Source organism: Erigeron canadensis, chromosome 4, assembly GCF_010389155.1.
Source record: "Erigeron canadensis isolate Cc75 chromosome 4, C_canadensis_v1, whole genome shotgun sequence".
Classification (NCBI taxonomy): Eukaryota; Viridiplantae; Streptophyta; class Magnoliopsida; order Asterales; family Asteraceae; genus Erigeron; species Erigeron canadensis.
Window position 1 is genome coordinate 38,185,131 of NC_057764.1, and position 18,713 is coordinate 38,203,843.

An 18,713-nucleotide genomic window follows, 5' to 3' on the forward strand; every position below is an offset into this window, starting at 1 on the left:
GTTTTCCATTTTTATTTTCCAAAAAAACATGGAAAACAGGAAACGCGTTTAAATTGTAATTTTTTAGAAAAGTTTTCCTAGAAAATGAAAATTTTCTTTTCCAACTTTTGCACTAAAATTAAAAAACTGTTTTTTTCAGTTTTTATTTTCACTTTTCTATTTTATAAACCTTTTCTATTTTCTAACAAAATTCGCGTACCGGTTGAAAATCAAAGTAAAAAGTAAGCAAGTAAATAAAAATAACAGAAATGTAAAAAAGAAATATTGACGAGCTTCACTTCACTTCACTGAGTTCACTCCTCTCTATATATATCGCTGTAAAAATAAAAAATAAAATGCGAGTGCAGCTGCCATTCAGACTATCATCATCATCACTCTTTACTCGCACTTTCTCTCTCTACTACTCAAATCATTTTCTCTCTCTAAAAAACTACACGATCATGGCTGCCGCTGCCACCGCCGATGAATTTGTGAAAGGAAACGTATTACCAAACGGCGTTGCCGTTATCACTCTCGATCGTCCTAAAGCTCTCAACGCCATGAATTTAGGTCCTTCTTTTTATTATCTTACGATTTTTATATAGTATTTTGAATCTCTTATAATGATTTTATTAAAATGAGTCGTATGAATTGTTCCTTTTTGTGTGTGTTACAAATAGGATTGTTGATTGATTTAAAGCTACTGCGAGATTAAATATCACTATTCGAGCTTAAAACAATTAGTATTTTCGTTCAATAGCGAAATGGCTAATTAAGTTTATCGATCCGAATTTGCATAGTTTTAATATTTTGTGTAACATTTCTTATCTTGTATACCTGTTATATGAATTATATATATATTGTTTTACCCCCCTAAAGGCCTACACTCAGTCAGTATTTTACTATTGTAGTTTCGTTTTAATTTATCTCAAAATGCGTTGTTTTTTAATTGAGGTACGGTTTTTTCTGCTGAATGCAGATATGGATTTAAGGTACAAAAGTTTTCTTGATGTATGGGAAACGGACCCGAAGGTGAAATGTGTTCTGGTTGAGAGCAGTTCATCGCGTGCTTTTTCTGCAGGTATCAATAATCATATTTTATTTGTCTTTCATAGGCAATTATGCCACTTCTGTACTATTCTTGAACCTAGTTGGTACGAAAAGGTGGATAATTTGTGGTTATGTCATTTTCGTGTTTTTCCCATAAAGTGTCAACTTTTAATATGGGTTTATGGGAAGTTTCAAAATAACTATTCGTGGACATGCAGGAATGGATATTAAGGGGGTTGTTGCTGAAATTCAAAAGGACAAAAACACACCTCTTGTGCAAAAGGTCTATTAATATTGTTCGTTTTTATACAAGTGTCATGTTGGACTAGCATTGGCTGCAATTATATAATTTGCAATGTAGTATCTGTAAGGTAGCTACGTGATTGACTTCATTACCTTGTATCAAAACCAAAACACTGATTATATGTTTGGTAATAGAAATCTTTGTTCTTTTTATATCAATAGGTGGTGATCGGAATAAGACGTGGTCGTAGAATTTCATTCATGTTTTTTTTTTTCGGTATTACCTTCTGGAATCCTGATAACCGAACCATCCCCAGATAAACCACAACCAACAGCTTATGGTTAAAGCTAGCCAGTGTTGACAATTTCCCACTGTAGTTGTGTTCTATGAAAATTTGTCTAAATGGCTATCTTGTTGACATTATATAACAGTTTCCAACTCTTTTACTTATTCTTATGATGGACACGGTCTGTTGCATGTGATCCGGACATTAGATTGCTTTTACTTTAAATTTTTATATGTCTGGATAGGGACTGAATGCTATCTCTACAGGTTTTCGCTGCTGAATACTCTCTTATTTGTAAAATATCCGACTACAAAAAGCCCTACATAAGCTTCATGGATGGTGTGACAATGGGATTTGGTATTGGCTTATCTGGACATGGCCGCTACAGAATTATAACGGAGGTAATCTGTTGTTCAAGTTGACAGTAGTCTTGTGGTAGAACGTATGGCAAATTCTAACTGTACGTTATACATTATGATTTCTATCAGAAAACACTTCTTGCTATGCCAGAGAATGGCATTGGTTTGTTTCCGGATGTTGGCTTTGCTTACATTGCAGCACAAAGTCCAGGAGAAGGATCAGTTGGTATGTGTGCTGAATTCTTGTAAGAAGCATTTAAGTTTATGGTATTATGAATATAGGACATTCCTGTTACAAAAAATGAATAAATCTGTTTTAGAAAATTATCTGCATATACCGGTTCCGGTACTCGTTAGAGATTTTAACTTAATTTACTCATCTAAATAACAGCAAAGATTTAAATCCACAACGTTAAATTTTTTTTACTATAATTGACTATTCAATGCTGAGAAATATTTGGGACAGGGAGGGTAAACGCTATGAGTTTGCTAAATAATGGCTCTGTATACGGAACACATATGTTCTATGTGCCCAGTCAAATATTTGTCTCTGTCTTCTTGTGTCATGAAATATGGTTTCTCTGTACAGGTTCCTATCTTGGAATTACCGGCAACAGGATTTCAACTGCAGCTGATGCACTTTATGTGGGTCTGGGAACACACTTTGTACAATCCGGAAATCTGAGTGCACTTAAGGAGGCTCTCTTGTCAGCTACCTTGTATATCTCTTACCATCCCTTTATGTTTATATCTTGCTAGTTGCAACTGCATACATATATGATATATCCCAGAGGTGGCAATTTTGACCCTTTTACTTGCGGATGGCTTGATTTGGGTTATATTTCATTTATAGTGGGTTAAATGGGTAGAATAAAAGAAAATTCAGCCTACATGAAACTTTTCTGTTTAGGTCAGAAGTAGCTGAACGTCTGAAACTGTGTTATAATGCATAAAATCTTTTAACCTGTTTTGTTTAAATTATTGCATTATCATTGAAGTAACAGAACTTTTGTAATGATAATTTGACATTATTTATTTTTTAAACAAAGAATCTTTTGGACAAAAAAAAAAAGTTTTGGGTCAACCTCAAAACTACCCGTCTGGTTATGATGTATTACCCAACCCATATCGCCAGCTCTAATATGTCTTAATATAATAACGCCGTCTATTTGAGCTTTTCGTTGATCAACTAAACTGGCTTGCAAGAAATGTTGCTATAGTTCTGTTCTGTAAATTTTTATGACTTCGTATCTTGCAAGAAATGCTTTAAGGCTTGCACTGTATGCTTTCTTTTAAGGATGCATGTTTTTTTAAGCTTATAATATATACTAGAAGGGTTTTTTTTCCGATGTAGGTGAACCAGTTTAATTTTGTTGAATTGTTTATTTAAAAGGAACTATATATATGTGTTTTGTGATTTGATTTACAGTTCTGAGGATCCCCATCATGACCTCCAATCGATATTAGCAAAATACAGTAGCAACCCCGAGTCAGAATCCCGATTGAAATTACTTTTGCCTCATATAGTTTCAACATTTGGTGCAAACAAATCTGTTAAAGAAATAATGGAAGACCTGGAAAAGCATCAACAAAATGCAGATTTACCAGGTACAAAAACTACTACTATGTATGAATTGGACATGCCAAATATGCTTGTATTCTTCTTGTTGTAAAACTAGCGCAGTTTAGACCCAGTCCTTATGAATGGGTTGATTTGGGTGATGTTTTATCTCAAATGGGTCAAAAAATAATAATTTCATAAGGTTTTATCTGATACAGAACGACTTTAAGGCAGAACTGTTTGGCTTTGGAAAATAGAATGGTCTTAATGGGGTATAAGAGGTCAAACAACTTGAAGTTCCGTGTAGTTTTATTGTAATTTTTAAATGTTCATCTAATCATATTTAGCAAACCATTTGGAAAAATGGACCAAAAAATTATAACTGACCTGTTTCACCCAGCTCTTGAAAATGACCCATTACCCAACCCACCCAACTTACCACCTTTGATGCGAACACTGACATTTCCACACTATTTTAAGGGGGGTCATTGGACCACCCTTGAAAAACATTTAGGCACCCATGTAACTTATGTTGAAGAACCCCCTTAAGAAAGTGGCAGAAACCTCTTTGCATTGAGAAGGATGTTCCGAATTATGATTGAAATAGCGAATACAAAACACCAATTCTACAAAAGTATAAGAAAGTCGACTTCACTATAACTTTTTAATGGTATCATTGAATTTATGTTTGTATGTTTGCATTTGTAACCCAATCCTTTTTATATTCCATTTTTATCTCATCTCAACCAAGTCAGTGAACCAAAGTCTTAAGGACCCCAGTTAACTAGAACCCTAGATCCCCCACTGTGTGCGAACACACCTAATATCGGGTCTCAATAATAAGAGCAACGTTCTTTTTATGAGCAGTTTCACAGTGGGCAACAGATGCACTTCTGGGGATTAAGAAAGGTGCTCCATTTTCTCTTTCCCTTACACAAAGCTACTTCTCTAGAGTTGCCTCTGCATGCAAAAACAATAAAACTGAATTATCCAGGGTGAGTTCCCATTTTTTTTTTCATGTTATACATGCCTTTGATATAATTGTTTGTTGTATACTGATTATTGTTGTATATAGCTAAATGGTGTTATGAAAACCGAATACCGCATTGCTCTAAGGTCGTCATTTCGAAGTGATTTTGCTGAAGGGGTCAGGGCAGTATTGGTGGATAAGGATCAGGTATGTACACCCTCTGAAAATTCTTTAAAATAATTAAAATTTTAAACGCACATGATTTATTTTATTTGTTGAAAAAAAAAAACAAGATTACAAAACCTGTCACATCTGATTCGTGAAGCAATAGGTCATTGAATGATGATCGGAATCATCACACCTGGTTTTATTTTTGTTGCGAAAAACTATTGCTCTTGTGAAAATATAAAAGTTAGGTTAAGCCAACCCATGCAAAATTCAATATTCCCCTTCTGATGTAGATTTTTTTATAACATATCCATAATCGTCATTTTTTGCAACTCTGGTCTTGTCAGACTGATGGTTGGCTTCTTTCTATATAACTAAGAGAGGATAATTTTTTTATTAGTTGGCAATTATGAATGAATGTCATGTAGGATTTTTTCCTATGTGTCATACATACATCAATTTCCTAATTTTAAGCATTCTTTTTAAGATAATTCTTTATCCTAATCATCATTAATTAATAATAAAAAAAATACAAAAGCAAAAAAATAAACCTAGAGAACAAGTCGCCTAAACAAGACAATATGTCAGCTAACAATTTTAAAATCTTCCTATCAATATGTTTTTTTTTTTTAATTTAAATAATGAATACATCTAATATTGGTATATTTATATGATAAGATTTTCCAATTTTAAATCATCTAATAAATATAATATATTTATATCTATTTTTTTGTATTTTATATTAATATATTAAATTCACAAGTAACCATTGTTTTTAAGGGAATGATTTAGTTTCATATTTATAACAAATTAATATTAATGAAATATTAATATTTTCATAACAATCATCGTTGCCTAAATTGCGATGTATAACTTTTTTTTATATATAAATAAATATAAAAACTTATTTTAAATGCTCAGTTTTCTCTGTATATAACTAAGAGAGGATGATTTTTTCATTAGCTGACAATTATGAGAGAATCCTATGTAAGATTTTTTGTTAAGTGTCTTACATGAATTTCCTAACTTTAAACATTCTTGTAAAAAGTATTCTTTATCCTAATCATCATTAATTAATAATTAGTAACAAATTAAAAAGTAAAAAAAATAAAATACATGATAACAAGTCGGTTGTCTTAAATCTCTAATAATCAGCTGCAATATATGGAGGATATGCACTATTATTTTTATTTTAATTTAACTATTTTAGTTAATTGTTCCATGTATATACATGGAACAATTAATTAGTATATATATTGAGAGATTATACATTATTGATAACTCTTTAAACTTATTGAAAAAATTATCCTTTCTTATTTATATAGAGAGATTTGTTCTTCACCAAAATACAAAGTTACGTTGATTATTAGTATATATATTGAGAGATTACACATTATTCTTATTATTTATTTAGAGTTGTTTCACAATTATTTATATTTGTTTAAATGTATATCATTAGATTATATCATTTATAAAAGTATCAAATCAATTATATCTCTTTATTGTACGGTTTAACAAAAAAATATTGTAGACTTTTTTGAGAAGGTATGATTAACTTTTTTTCATGAGAAATTTAAACCTATGCATATATAGACCCGATTGTTTCAATTCTATTTTGTGGCATTGGCTTTATCTCAACTTGAGTTATCATATCTCAAAATACTATTTTTTGAGCTTTTATTATGGATAGAAATTACTTGTGCATTGCACAGGTTTAATCTAGTGTAATATAAAGTCAATTATCATGATTCGAATTCATTTACCATTTATTAAGCTTTTTGAGTATGTAGGTTATAGAAAGTTCTTTTTTATATCCTTGAAACTTTTCTAGAACCCCAAGTGGAATCCATCAAGCTTAGAGGAAGTTGAAACAAGTGAAGTGGAAGCTCTCTTTAAGCCACTCAACTCAGAGGCAGATGAACTCGGTGTTTAGATAGTGATAGTAGGACAATATTTATGTTAGCATGCAAGTTTAAAGAGATGAACTTCTAGCTAATGTTACTCCTTAATAGTGCGTGCATGTTGTAGAACTTTTTTTTTTTACAACTTCGTCATGTATGATTTGCGTGACCGTTGTCAGTTTTTTTACTTTAGTAAGAAATTACACTCGAAGGTGAGTTATTCTCTTGGAGTCTTGGGTGAAAAATAGTTTTCATTTGTTTGTTTACCTGTATGGCTGTATGGGGGCGGCTTTATATACATATATATACGTAAACTCAAGATCTTTGCTTTCTATTATGAGATTGAGTGCACGGTATCGGATGATCAGGACTGGATAATTAGTTCTTGCAAAAACAACAACAAAGAATCCTTGCATGTGGGGTTGGGGGTGGGGGGTGTTAAAATCCCAATAACAATCCGAAAAATGACAAAAAGATGATGGATATTTGGATAAGCTTAATACAATAATACTCATAATAATGAGGTTTTTTTCGTATTAAAGGTTTAATGATCAAGTAGTGTACAGTTTTTATTGATATTCACTGGCATTTAGTCTTTCAGAAACAAAAAACAAAACAAATAACAACTTACATTATCTTTTTAATTGTACTAGAGTGAAGGCCCGTGCGTTGCACGGCCGGGCTTCACGGGTTGTTTTGTACGTTTGTAAGATTGTCTTATTTTGAGGTTTTTTATTGTTTAGTTCGAGTTTGATGTCTGTGCGATCACCATTAGTATATGACGGTTTAGAATGTGAAAGGTTAGCATTTACTCTACGTTTGGATGTTATTAATTGTTAAATGATCACCATTAGTATATGACGGTTTAGAATGTGAAAGGTTAGCATTAACTCTAAGTTTGTATTCCTATAAGTACTGAGTTGAGTTGGTTTTTTTTTCGTAAACAAGTTCTTCAAAAATGTCAAGTTTACCTAAAAAGTTGTTTGTAAGGTTAAGTGGGGAAGTATATTTGATTAATGGGTCCGAAAGTTGGTATTTTGTGATGGTTCATTATAGAGAGTTTAGATCGTATGTGTGTTGGATGGACAGATGGTAAGAAGTCTGAGCATAATGTGGAAGAAGTGGTATTGTCGGATAATATTGAATGGATGGAAGAGTTAGTGCAAGTTGTACCGGATAATCTCTATTCTAGTAGTTTTTTTAGGGCTTTTGTACGTATATTCAGGAAAGAGATGTTGTCTTAAAGGAAAATAAAATTACTATATCTGGTAGTTGATGCAGCTGAGAAGGCAAAAGTAGAAGAAGAGGTCGTTTCGGGTTTAGAGACGGTTGTTGATGATAATAGTAGTAGAAATTAATGATTTTGTTTTCAAACTTTTGGACGGTTGGTCTGGCGAATGCTCTGTTTTTGCACTCACCGGTTGTTGGAGGTCAAAAGGATCAAGACTTGTATAACTTTTAGCCACCAAAAACTTATTATTGTGACAACAACTGACCAAAGTAAAACTTACTTCCTTGCCGATAACAAAAAATCAAAGCAAGTCTTAAAGAAACAGTCAAATATGTTGAAACATTTGGGATGAAAACTGAAATGTGTCACACTAAAGGGGATTTTTTGGCATACTTGATTAAATTGCATTGAGTATCATGGATTTCTTAGTACTAATATATTGCAATACATATGTTGTTCCAAAAATAAAATAAAATATAGGGTAACATGAAAGATAAACATTAAAAACGAAAAAGCTAAAACAAATCATACCTCAAGCTTACGAATTGCTACCAATAGATTACAATACACTGAGCTCGTCATTCATAAATCGACAAATTAGAAATAATTATTAATCAACCTTGACTATACCTTGCTATATTCTGGAATTGACTTGGTAGCTTTGTAGATCTGCTCCCAATGAAAATTCAGCCATGATTAAGTGCTTTAATCAGCAAGGTCATGAGATGGTAACTGTGAAGCATAGCATACTCGATCCATTATATATGGCTGGCCAGCCTCAAGCTGCACAAAACACACATCACATACTCGTTCTGTGTTTGTAAGACAAAACTTTATAGGCAGCAAGCTTCATAATCAAGCTTACTTAGCACCCTACTTGAAGCATGACTAAACCAAATGTAACTATTCTTTCCAGATGCCCAATAAATCATTTTGATCATCATATCACCAAATTAGTTCCATTTTAAACTATATTCTGCGACGCGTTAACTACAAAGGATTCAATAGAAATGTCAACTTAATCATTCTTCTTAGCTCTAATATCAACTACACTAACAACGTCAAAATTTAACCAATGCTTAACCTAAACAAAACCCACATCAAGATTAAAGATTATTACCTGACCAAAATAATTCCTAGATTTACATTAGCTCCATTATCAAGCAACAATGCACCAACCTACAAATTACCCACAACCCATAAATCACTGAACTTTATGACAAAAAAGAAAGCTATGTAAAATATAAAATAGTGTAATTTAATTATCAGATATATACATATATTGAAAAAAGATAAAACTCAAAGAACATCGAGCAAGAAGGGAAGCAGTTTCGTCATCTGAAACAAAAGAACATATTTCACCAAATCTATCAACCTCACTTCAAGAAAGCTCGATATTGCACGACAAACCTGATAATCATGTCGATTATGCCCTGCAATTGGGGTGCAAACCAAACTAGCCTTTCTTTGAAAGCCGGTAAAGCAACTGCAACACGTCTTGGGACCCACAACCTCCAAAGCAACTCATCGAATATGATAGCTAGCTCGCCCTACATGTTCAATTCTCTTTCTTAATGATTTTCAAACTCTAAATCGATTAGTCTAAAGGAACAATTATCCGGAATCAGAAACAATAATTGCTTCAAACTAAATCAATGGAGTGTGCGACTAATTAATGATATTAGAATCTTATTAGACATTTTAAGTTATATCATGATTGCCATATAATCATCTTAAAGAGCCTGAAGACAAACAATAACAGAAATAAACATCAATAAATAAAATAACAATAACAGGAATCAGGAAATTAAATGATAAATTGGTAACCAAGGTGTGTTTGAAAATTCTAATAAAAACCTAACCTTAATATTGTTTTTAGATATTCAGATTTATGATAAATTCAATCTTTATGTCCTGCAACAAAAATTCCAAAAAAGTGAATTAAAATATGACGAATCAACGAATGAAAGGAGAGTAATTAAGAGAAACTGAAAAGAATCGAGAGAAATAAAAAAGAAAATGTTAGATATCAAATAGTTACAGAGGAAGATTTGTATTTCTATTTGATCCATCATAATACCCTTTAAGCAGCGTGGTTTGGATCAGTGGTAAACATCTTGACCCCTGGAGATAGAGGTCAAGGGTTCAATCTCATCTCACGCAAAGGCCGGAGGTCCTTTTCTATCATTTAGGTAGAAACTGGAAGCAGCCTCTCTACCTTGGTAGGGGTAAGGTCTGCCTACATCTTAACCTCCCCCATACACCGTAGAGGTATTGGGGCTCAAATTCGGCACTGAGCAGTTACTTCTACTTCCATCATAATACCCTTTATTCATTATCCTTGAAACCATATGTCAAAATCAGTCGGCAAGAGAAAACGAAGATTACCTCAATAAATCAACAATAGATATAAAGAAAAAAATATCACAAATTAAAACTACAAAGATAAGCATAAGATCGAAGATAAAGAAAACACATACATACATTCATGATACACTGGCATGAAAATGATGTAAACAAATCCTGATCAATAACGATATGAAGATTCATCTGCAATTAACATCAACCCAATTGTAAAACTAATCATAAAAAACACTAATTAAACTAATAGAAATCAACACTACACAAAATTATGTTTACAAATATGAAACTATCTAGTTAGTGAAATACGAATGCAAAAACAGAAGAGAGTGTGATACGAAAACTAAAAGAAGATGACGTTCATCAAGAAAATCATTAAATTCATATTACATTATTACCTCACTTAATGTTGCATCTTAACACATCTCCTTTGTCCTTCAAACGTCCCTTGGGCTTCCATTCTAAACGGGTTGGACTATGAACACCCAAAAGTTATAATTATTATATTAAGATGATTGAGTTTTATAATAAAACCATAAACAAATTTTGTTTTTTAAAAAAATAAACAAATCGGCAGCCTGTTTGGGTTGGGCACGACTAACACATGAATGAATGAATGGGCTTTGGGCCTTTAACAACACAATCAACGAATTATGAAATAAAGAAAACCATATCAAATAATTAACCCTTATTAAGTATACAACACCATGAACTAATTATGTGTACATATCAAATAATTAACCCTCATTAAGTACCCTAATAAGTACCATCAATGAAATGATAGAAATCGGCAAAATTTCTCACTCCCATGATAGAACTTTTAGATATATATATATAGAATATAGATGCTTGCTTGGCTAAGAATGTCATCCTCATCAGCTAGGTCAGGCTCCAACATGATCAGTCAAAACAACCATACCTCGAACACTAAACGTCTAAACTCAAAGTCTCAAAGTACCAAAAGGGGCGTGTTTTCACTTTTCACCCACAATTTGCATGCAATCAATAAAAAAAGCTTTAGATTACGTACCCTCATAATCTGAAACCTTTTGTCTACGCGTTCTAAAGGTATGTATTAGATTTCAATATTAGAACGTTTTGCCAAACATACCTCAGAACATGAGGAATTACCAAAAACAACCGTTAACGTACAACTTAATATTGAGATCTAAGACATCAAAAACTATTTGTTTATACGTCCTAAAATTGAAATCTAGACTCATATAATGAACTTACGGTTGATACTGAGAATATCATATAGTATGAACTTAGTAATATAAATAGACATCAAATGTCGTCTTTATATAGCATATAGATAAATTTATTTCGGTGTTATTTAATTTAGGATAACGGAGAAGTAAACATACAAAAGATTGTTGAAACCATGGTTTTCATCCTAATGTAAATTTCATTTACAAGCCTTTGGTTACTACACGGAATCTAACATTGCTTCTCATTTTCTACGTCTCTTATGTAATAATTAATAATGTTATCAAACATTTATATATGTTTTTTTTACATGAAACAATATTTTAGCTTATTATTATATTGGGAGAGGAATTATTCTTGGTGACCAAATTTTATCCCAACTTAGAGATTAAGTCTTGGCATATTTAGAGATGACCACAAATATTTAGTTAGGTGATGGGTTTGAGTAAGTTTTTTCTTCTATATCTTTTGTTGATCGAGGTTTTTCATTGATGAGTTTTAATTTATGATCTATTATGTGAAGAAAATAACACTTAATATTGTCTTTTACGGATTTTTGATACCAATATTTCAACGCTATACGAGAAAGGTTAAGACGTAAACAATTTATCTTTATAGTGATGGTATATAAGTGACTATTTTCCGTATTTATCTAAGATAGAAAATATACTTTAAATTCTATTTCCAAATTCGATGATGTTGACCGCATATCCAAATCCAAACTTATAGTTAAAACAAAGTACCCGATTTGAAAAGTTCATTTCCGTATGACTTGTTATTTGATTAGAAGAATCCATTGCGTAACGGCTGCTTGTTCCTATTAATTAATCACTATTTCCTTCACGTAATTACCGGCGTCTCCGCCCATTCTTTACGGCGCCAAAATCCAATCCATGAGATGACGTCAGCCGTCGCCGCCACAAACACTCCTACGTTCCGTACAGTTGTTATTCCCTTTACTCAACTTAAAGTAAGCTTTTTTCCCCCTTTTTTTCGAATATTTCAATCTTTGGATTAAGAGTAGTAGTAACAAGTGTAGGTGTCCTTATTGATCAAAAAGTTTACATACATATACATATATATGTGTATACTCAGACTATACATATCTATACTATATTATAAAGCAGATTTCTTCCGGATTTTCAACATTGAGTTGAAATTTTCAATATTGATTTGAAGTACATCCCTTTCATCTATTCTATATTTATCTAAAATAACCATAATACCCTTTCTCTCTCCTCAAATCTCAACCAATCATCTTTTTTCTCTCTCCTCCATAAATCATTTATCCTCCAATTCATTCAAAATCTTTTATCTCAAAAATCATACATCGATAAATTATAAAAATTGTATGGGTATGGGTGTTCTTAAAATTTCATGCTCTTACATTAGAGATGTCATTAGATATACTTTCGACGAATTTTTAAATCCGAGGGCGGAGGGCAGAGGCAGTAGGCATTTGACTATCACACTCTCTGACCTAACTATCACCTCCACCATCTCACCGCCGTAACGTGCGGGTACTTACTCTCGTATATAAATCAAGACTAAGCACAAGAAAAGTTTGCCTATGGTCATATATGTGGTTAGAAAAATAGATATACATATATATAATTTTTTTTGTAGAAACGACAATCGGTATGCGGCTATGGTTATTACTATCTTTAGTTTAAGGAATTTTTCAAGCAAACAATTGAAGCAAGAACTTTATAGTGCTTAAGAAATTAATGATATGTGTATAATGTGTATTGTTAAACTGTGTTTCTTTTTAGACATTTTTTTTACTCTTTTTCAAGCTGATCCTTGTTATACTTTTGTATTAATGTGATGAGAATAGGATAAAGATGCTGATTTGTCGGCGAAAATTGAAGAAGGATTTGGACCAGATGGATTGGGTATATTATCGATATCTGATGTATGAAAGCTTGGCATTCGTTCTTTTTAATTTGACTTATCGAATATCTTACTAACCATGTATAGCTGGATTGTAATAAAGTTATGTCCAGAACTCATGTGGTTATTGATTTGATGTTCTTAGAATTTGTAACTTATTTTCATTTCCTGTAGGTTCCTGGATACGCTTTGTTGAGACAAAACCTTCTGAATCTTGCACCTAGGTAAAATGCCTAAGAATTGTTTTGAATTAATGTTACTTTAACTATTCCCATCATCGAAAACAAACAAACAAAAACAATGCATACATAGATTTTAACTTTTTTTTTTTGGGTACTAGGTTGGCGAACCTTCCTGAGAAGGTGAAGAAAGACCTGGAAGATCCTCTAAGCAGGTAATATAGAACTAGTATTTGTTTGTCAACCTCATGCCACATTTTTATGGGTTGTTTGGGTGACAGTTGTCACAGTAATTGTTGCAACTTCAATCTGTAGAATGAAGTAATAATTGGATTCTGCGATGATGGTTCTAGTATAATATTTTTCTTCATTTTATGATTCTAACATTACAAATACATTTCGTATATATTTTTGAGTCCTTTTATAACCGTACTTTATGGACCCTGACCATCAGGTGAACCCCAACAAGCTTTATTATTTTGGTATAATGTAATCTAGTTTTGTATATTTAGTAAGACGTTTGTCATCCTATAGATATAACTTTGGATGGAGTCATGGGAAAGAGAAACTCGAGTCAGGAAAACCAGGTGAAATAGTCCTTGGATCTTTATACTTGAATCTTTTGTAGTTTTATTAAATGCAAATTTTAAAGGAGGTTATAGTGGTCAGGTATGAAGTAATGAACAAAAGCTGTCTATGTATGCACACACACACACACACATACACACACAAATCTATATAATCAACGGTACCCAATCCTACATTCCACGAGGTATGGGGAAGGTAAGATGTAGACAAATGTAGAGAGGCTGCAGAAGGACCTCTGGCCATTTTGCAGGGAGTGAGAATTGAACCCTCGCCTCGGTCCCAAAGGAGAAGGATTTTCCAGCTGATCCAGCCTCGCTTGTTATTTCTCTCTCTCTCTCTCTCTCTCTCCACACACACATCTGATTGTTATTTCCAAGTGCTGCAGATCTGCTGAAAGGTTCCTTTTATGCAAATCCTATATTAGACAAGCCCACCACTGAGTCTTCACTTATTCAACGGTAAGATCCTGAAACCTTAGACATCATCATCATCATCATCTGCAATATAGTTATGTGATAAATCCTTTATGACTCGAAGGAACAATTTTTCTTGGTTCCCAAAGTACTTCTAATGTTTATTGCTCTTCGGTCATTAGTAACTTAGCCTTATTCTCGTTCTTTGCTGCACAGGTACCCTGCATACTGTGGATCAAATATTTGGCCTCAAAATAGTCTGCCTGAACTTGAAGCCGGTATATCTCTATCTATAAGATTTAATTAGTTGTGAAAGAAATTAAAGATGATGTGCACATTATTAAAGAAACTGAGGCTGAACATATAATAACTATGTCATGCCATCTCGTAGATTTTTATCCAAATTTGAAAGTTGCTGATCCCTAAGCTTTGTCGAATAATGATAGTATCATCAACTGATATATACTAATATTTAAATGTGTATTGATTGAGGTTTTTCTCTGAATGTAGCTTTCAAAGTTCTTGGAAAGCTTATTCTTGATGTTGGTTTATTGGTTGCATATCACTGTGATAAATATGGTAATTTTTGTTGATATCATATTTATACTCAATTCTTTTTTCCTCTGTCCAATTTGCGGGTATTTAGTAGTGTAGGGAATTTGTTTAAATCTGTTTTTAGTACTCCTGTATGTGATTGTTTCTTTGATGCTCAATGGAATAGTGTCAGATGCAATAGACATGCAACCCGATGAAGGCATCGAACAGATTGTGTTTCGTTCCCGGTGTCATAAAGGCCGTTTGCTATATTACTTTCCTGCTGAAGAAAGGTAAATAAATTTTCACGTCAACTCTGTTATAAGTTAGTCCATAAAAATATAACACCAACTAGTGTAGAGGTGGCATATTGTGAGGAGCAAGTACGTGATTGGGTTGGTCGGCATAATGGGCGGGTTATCTTTTGGACAAAACTGGTAATTTCTTAATGGGGAAGAACTTATCCGGCCCAACATTTTTGTCTTCTCTTATTTTCAATTTTACAATTATATAATGTCTCAAAAATGATTAAGAAAATAATTTTATTTCAAGATTCCAGGTAAAATAAAACAAGTATTAAAGTAAAACAAATAAAACAATAGGTTTCTCTTCACTGAAAATCACCGTGCATCATGAAAATCATCGTTTGTGCTTCGTGAATTTTCGTGCATCAATTTTATGATGATCTAAGGGTCAAAAGCTTGTCCTATTTGTTTTACTTTAATCTTTGTTTTATAATAACCAACCCCGTTATTTCAAAGATAATCTAATTGTCTAAGTTAAATTGTTTAGGAGGTTTTATGCTTTTTGAATACATTTTGGATGATTTGCATTCGTTTAATTGTTCACTTTTTGACCAATTCGTTGAAATTTAACCGTCTGACCTGGTATAGGCAAAATATACCAAGTCAAGCCATCTACCCAATATTTTCTGTGCATGGCAATTATGATATTATGTCAGACTTGTTATATTTCTAAAAAGTCTACTAGGGTCCTGCTTGACTATTCCTTTTCTCTTTTTTTGAAACATATAATGGTTTTTGTGGGTTCCGCTTATATGGTACTCGATACTATACCAAAAAAACTTAATAAATCCCTTGTTTACTTGGTGGAAATAAGATGAGACCTATAACATGGAGAATTATGAAAAATGTTATGAGCCAATACATTAAGCCATTTGCTTAGATTTTTTTTTAGTTTCTAAATTTGTCATTTTGTGGATAGCATATGTATCTCTCTTTGAGCCTGAGGTCTTTCTGGAAGCAACCTCTCTCAGGTGGAAGTATGACAATCTACATCCCACCTTCCCCATACCCCTCCTTTGACGGGATCGGGTATTGTTGGTGCATTAGGATTTCTCTTTGAATCAAGTAAATGAGACCCATAAATTGCTAATTAACCTAAACATTTATGACAAATGAGCTATTCTTGACCCAATAACCTTGCAAAACAAATCTTCTTGCAGTAATGATCCTCAAGATGGTGACTCCATGTCATCATGGTGTGGCTGGCATACGGATCATGGCTCTCTGACTGGTACACCTATCTTACTCTATTATATATATATATATATAACTAGAATTAAAAAATTTGACTTTAAGCCTCATCAGTCTGCATCATGTTCAAACTTCCAACTATTTCTTGGAATTAGCTTAAACTCCAAGGAAATTACATTGACTCATTGAGAATGATTCAGTTGCTGTTTGAAGTATTCAAACTCTAATATAGTTTTGATTTTTGACACAAGGTTTATTACATGTTAATTTATCTCTTGTATTTGCGATGTAACTTTCAACATAAGCTATCATGCACTGAGATTTTGTATTCTTATAAATGGATCGAATATAATCTAATGTGTTTAATGTTTGCTTGAATCCAACATGTAGGTCTTACTTTTGGCATGTTTACTAAAGGTGGCTCAAAAATATCTTGCCCAGATAGTTCGGCTGGCCTTTACATCAAAACAAGAGCAGGTCAAATAGTCAAAGTATATATTCTTTCTTTGACACATGCATCTTCTTATTGTGATGTATTGCTGAGTAATCAAAAGCCCTTCAGTTGTGTTGGTTTCCAATAAGCTATTTTTCTCTTCGTAAATACTATTGGTGGCATAATGGGTGGGTGGTTACTAGGGTGCAAGTCAAACACTTCCTTATCTGTTAGATATGGTTTCAGAAACTAGGTTATTACAGTAATAATCTTGACTCTTTCTAATAAAGAATATAGGCAGGGTATGCTTTTAAATATATTTTAGATGATTTTTTTACCCGTTTGACTTATTTACCCTGTTTTATTTAGTTTAACTTTTGAGCTTAACCTAGCTGACCCCTTAGCGATTAAGCATAACCGAAATGCACCCATTTTTACCACTAGGAACGACCTTCTGCTATGCAAGATACAAACAGATAGGGTATTGTTTGTTTGGATCATTATCATAAAATCCACCCACTTTAACAATAGTTCCATTTATATAGGATAAGAATTGGTTACATGTCTTGTTTACTTCCATTTGTTATATTTTGCCATAGGTGGTGTACGAGGAAGATGAAATTGCATACCAAATCGGCAACATAACTGAAATACTTTCAAGAGGGCGGCTTTGTGCAACACCTCATTGTGTCCGCGTACGTCACGTGTTCTTCGTTAATGTTTTTGTTAAATTTTTTAAGTATCAACACTAAACTATCAAATATTGACACTTAAAAACTTGACTTTTGATCTTTCTATCAAGTATTAACTATTAAGTATTAATGATTATTTTATATATATACAATATATGTTGTATAATATTATAATTACCAATATCCCACCGCCTATTACCTATAAGATATCAGTAAGACAGGGAAACTACATGTTGAACTTCTCATCTATAATTTAAACCACAAACCATCTGGTCAGATGTTAGTAACTTCAGTAGCTGCTCTACCTTTTGCTATTTGTATGAGAGTCCATTTATCTTATTGGCAGGCACCAAAAGGCATAAAAGCAACAGGACTGGAACGATCCACATTTGCATTATTCATGCAACCCGACTGGTTTTCTTCTCATATAACACGATTAATTAAAACCTTTTTTATGACGAGTTTATTGGCCACGTGCTAATCTTTCAAGTTTCTTTACATCAATTATATTTTCAGGGATGAAAAACTAAGTTTTCCAGAGACAGGTCACATCCATCAGGAGGTAGCTAACTACCCTTCAGATTTATTTGTTAGATATATACATGCCGAGATTACATATATCTATATGCATATATATAATATGTGGACATATAATACTGGTCATTATAATGTGTATTGCATTAGTAATTATTATATGGTTTGACCACTGCACGTTATAATGGTTCGACGTGATTCAGTTGATCCAGGCCAATGAATCGCTTACATTTGGTGAGTACACAGAGAAGCTTCTGGACAAGTATTATAATCTGAAGAAGTAGCAGCATTTGGGTACAGTTTAATAAGCTCTTATTAGAACTTGAATTATAGGAAGTGAAGCAAAGAGAAGTGCAAAATCTAAGTATGGATCCCACCTGCTTTACATGATATCACTGAATGTAAATAAATACAGTATGCTAGTTTTTTTTTTTACAGTTTCCAAATGAATGAATCATTACATACGGATGCACAGTACTAACTTTCTATTTGGTCAAATATACTTCCATGTTCTTTCTTTTTGAGACGTCGAAGAAGATTTAAATGACTTCGCTTCCCGGCAAAGTCTTGCAATTTTCTTTGGTGTAATTGGGAAACAAATGATATGTAAGAATGTAAGACTTTGGGTCTAG

At 32.7% G+C, this 18,713-nt stretch overlaps 2 protein-coding genes across 2 annotated transcripts; both read left to right on the forward strand.

Moving 5' to 3' along the window:
* Positions 1-335: 335 nt before the first annotated feature.
* On the forward strand, positions 336-6,763 carry LOC122597558 (3-hydroxyisobutyryl-CoA hydrolase-like protein 3, mitochondrial). The gene is made up of 10 exons (XM_043770136.1): positions 336-549; positions 959-1,060; positions 1,248-1,312; positions 1,826-1,960; positions 2,048-2,144; positions 2,508-2,637; positions 3,348-3,526; positions 4,347-4,474; positions 4,555-4,656; positions 6,449-6,763. The coding sequence occupies exons 1-10, from the start codon at positions 336-338 to the stop codon at positions 6,548-6,550; spliced, it is 1,254 nt and encodes a 417-aa protein (XP_043626071.1). The 3' UTR covers positions 6,551-6,763.
* Positions 6,764-12,044: 5,281 nt separating this feature from the next.
* Positions 12,045-18,579, forward strand: LOC122596070. Its single transcript, XM_043768582.1, has 15 exons — positions 12,045-12,289; positions 13,157-13,234; positions 13,387-13,436; positions 13,553-13,606; positions 13,926-13,978; positions 14,365-14,437; positions 14,609-14,670; positions 14,903-14,971; positions 15,114-15,219; positions 16,392-16,462; positions 16,813-16,913; positions 17,455-17,550; positions 17,894-17,961; positions 18,064-18,109; positions 18,285-18,579. The coding sequence occupies exons 1-15, from the start codon at positions 12,218-12,220 to the stop codon at positions 18,363-18,365; spliced, it is 1,080 nt and encodes a 359-aa protein (XP_043624517.1). The 5' UTR covers positions 12,045-12,217; the 3' UTR covers positions 18,366-18,579.
* The last annotated feature ends 134 nt before the right edge of the window (positions 18,580-18,713 follow it).

Excerpts from the sequence above, each read along its gene's own strand:
- LOC122597558 (XM_043770136.1), top strand. The coding sequence starts at position 336 with ATGCGAGTGCAGCTGCCATTCAGACTATCATCATCATCACTCTTTACT. Across the intron at positions 1,313-1,825 it reads ACACACCTCTTGTGCAAAAG|GTTTTCGCTGCTGAATACTC; the intron begins GTCTATTAATAT and ends CTATCTCTACAG. Across the intron at positions 4,657-6,448 it reads TATTGGTGGATAAGGATCAG|AACCCCAAGTGGAATCCATC; the intron begins GTATGTACACCC and ends AAACTTTTCTAG.
- LOC122596070 (XM_043768582.1), top strand. The coding sequence starts at position 12,218 with ATGACGTCAGCCGTCGCCGCCACAAACACTCCTACGTTCCGTACAGTT. Across the intron at positions 13,607-13,925 it reads CTGGAAGATCCTCTAAGCAG|ATATAACTTTGGATGGAGTC; the intron begins GTAATATAGAAC and ends GTCATCCTATAG. Across the intron at positions 14,438-14,608 it reads GAGTCTTCACTTATTCAACG|GTACCCTGCATACTGTGGAT; the intron begins GTAAGATCCTGA and ends TTTGCTGCACAG.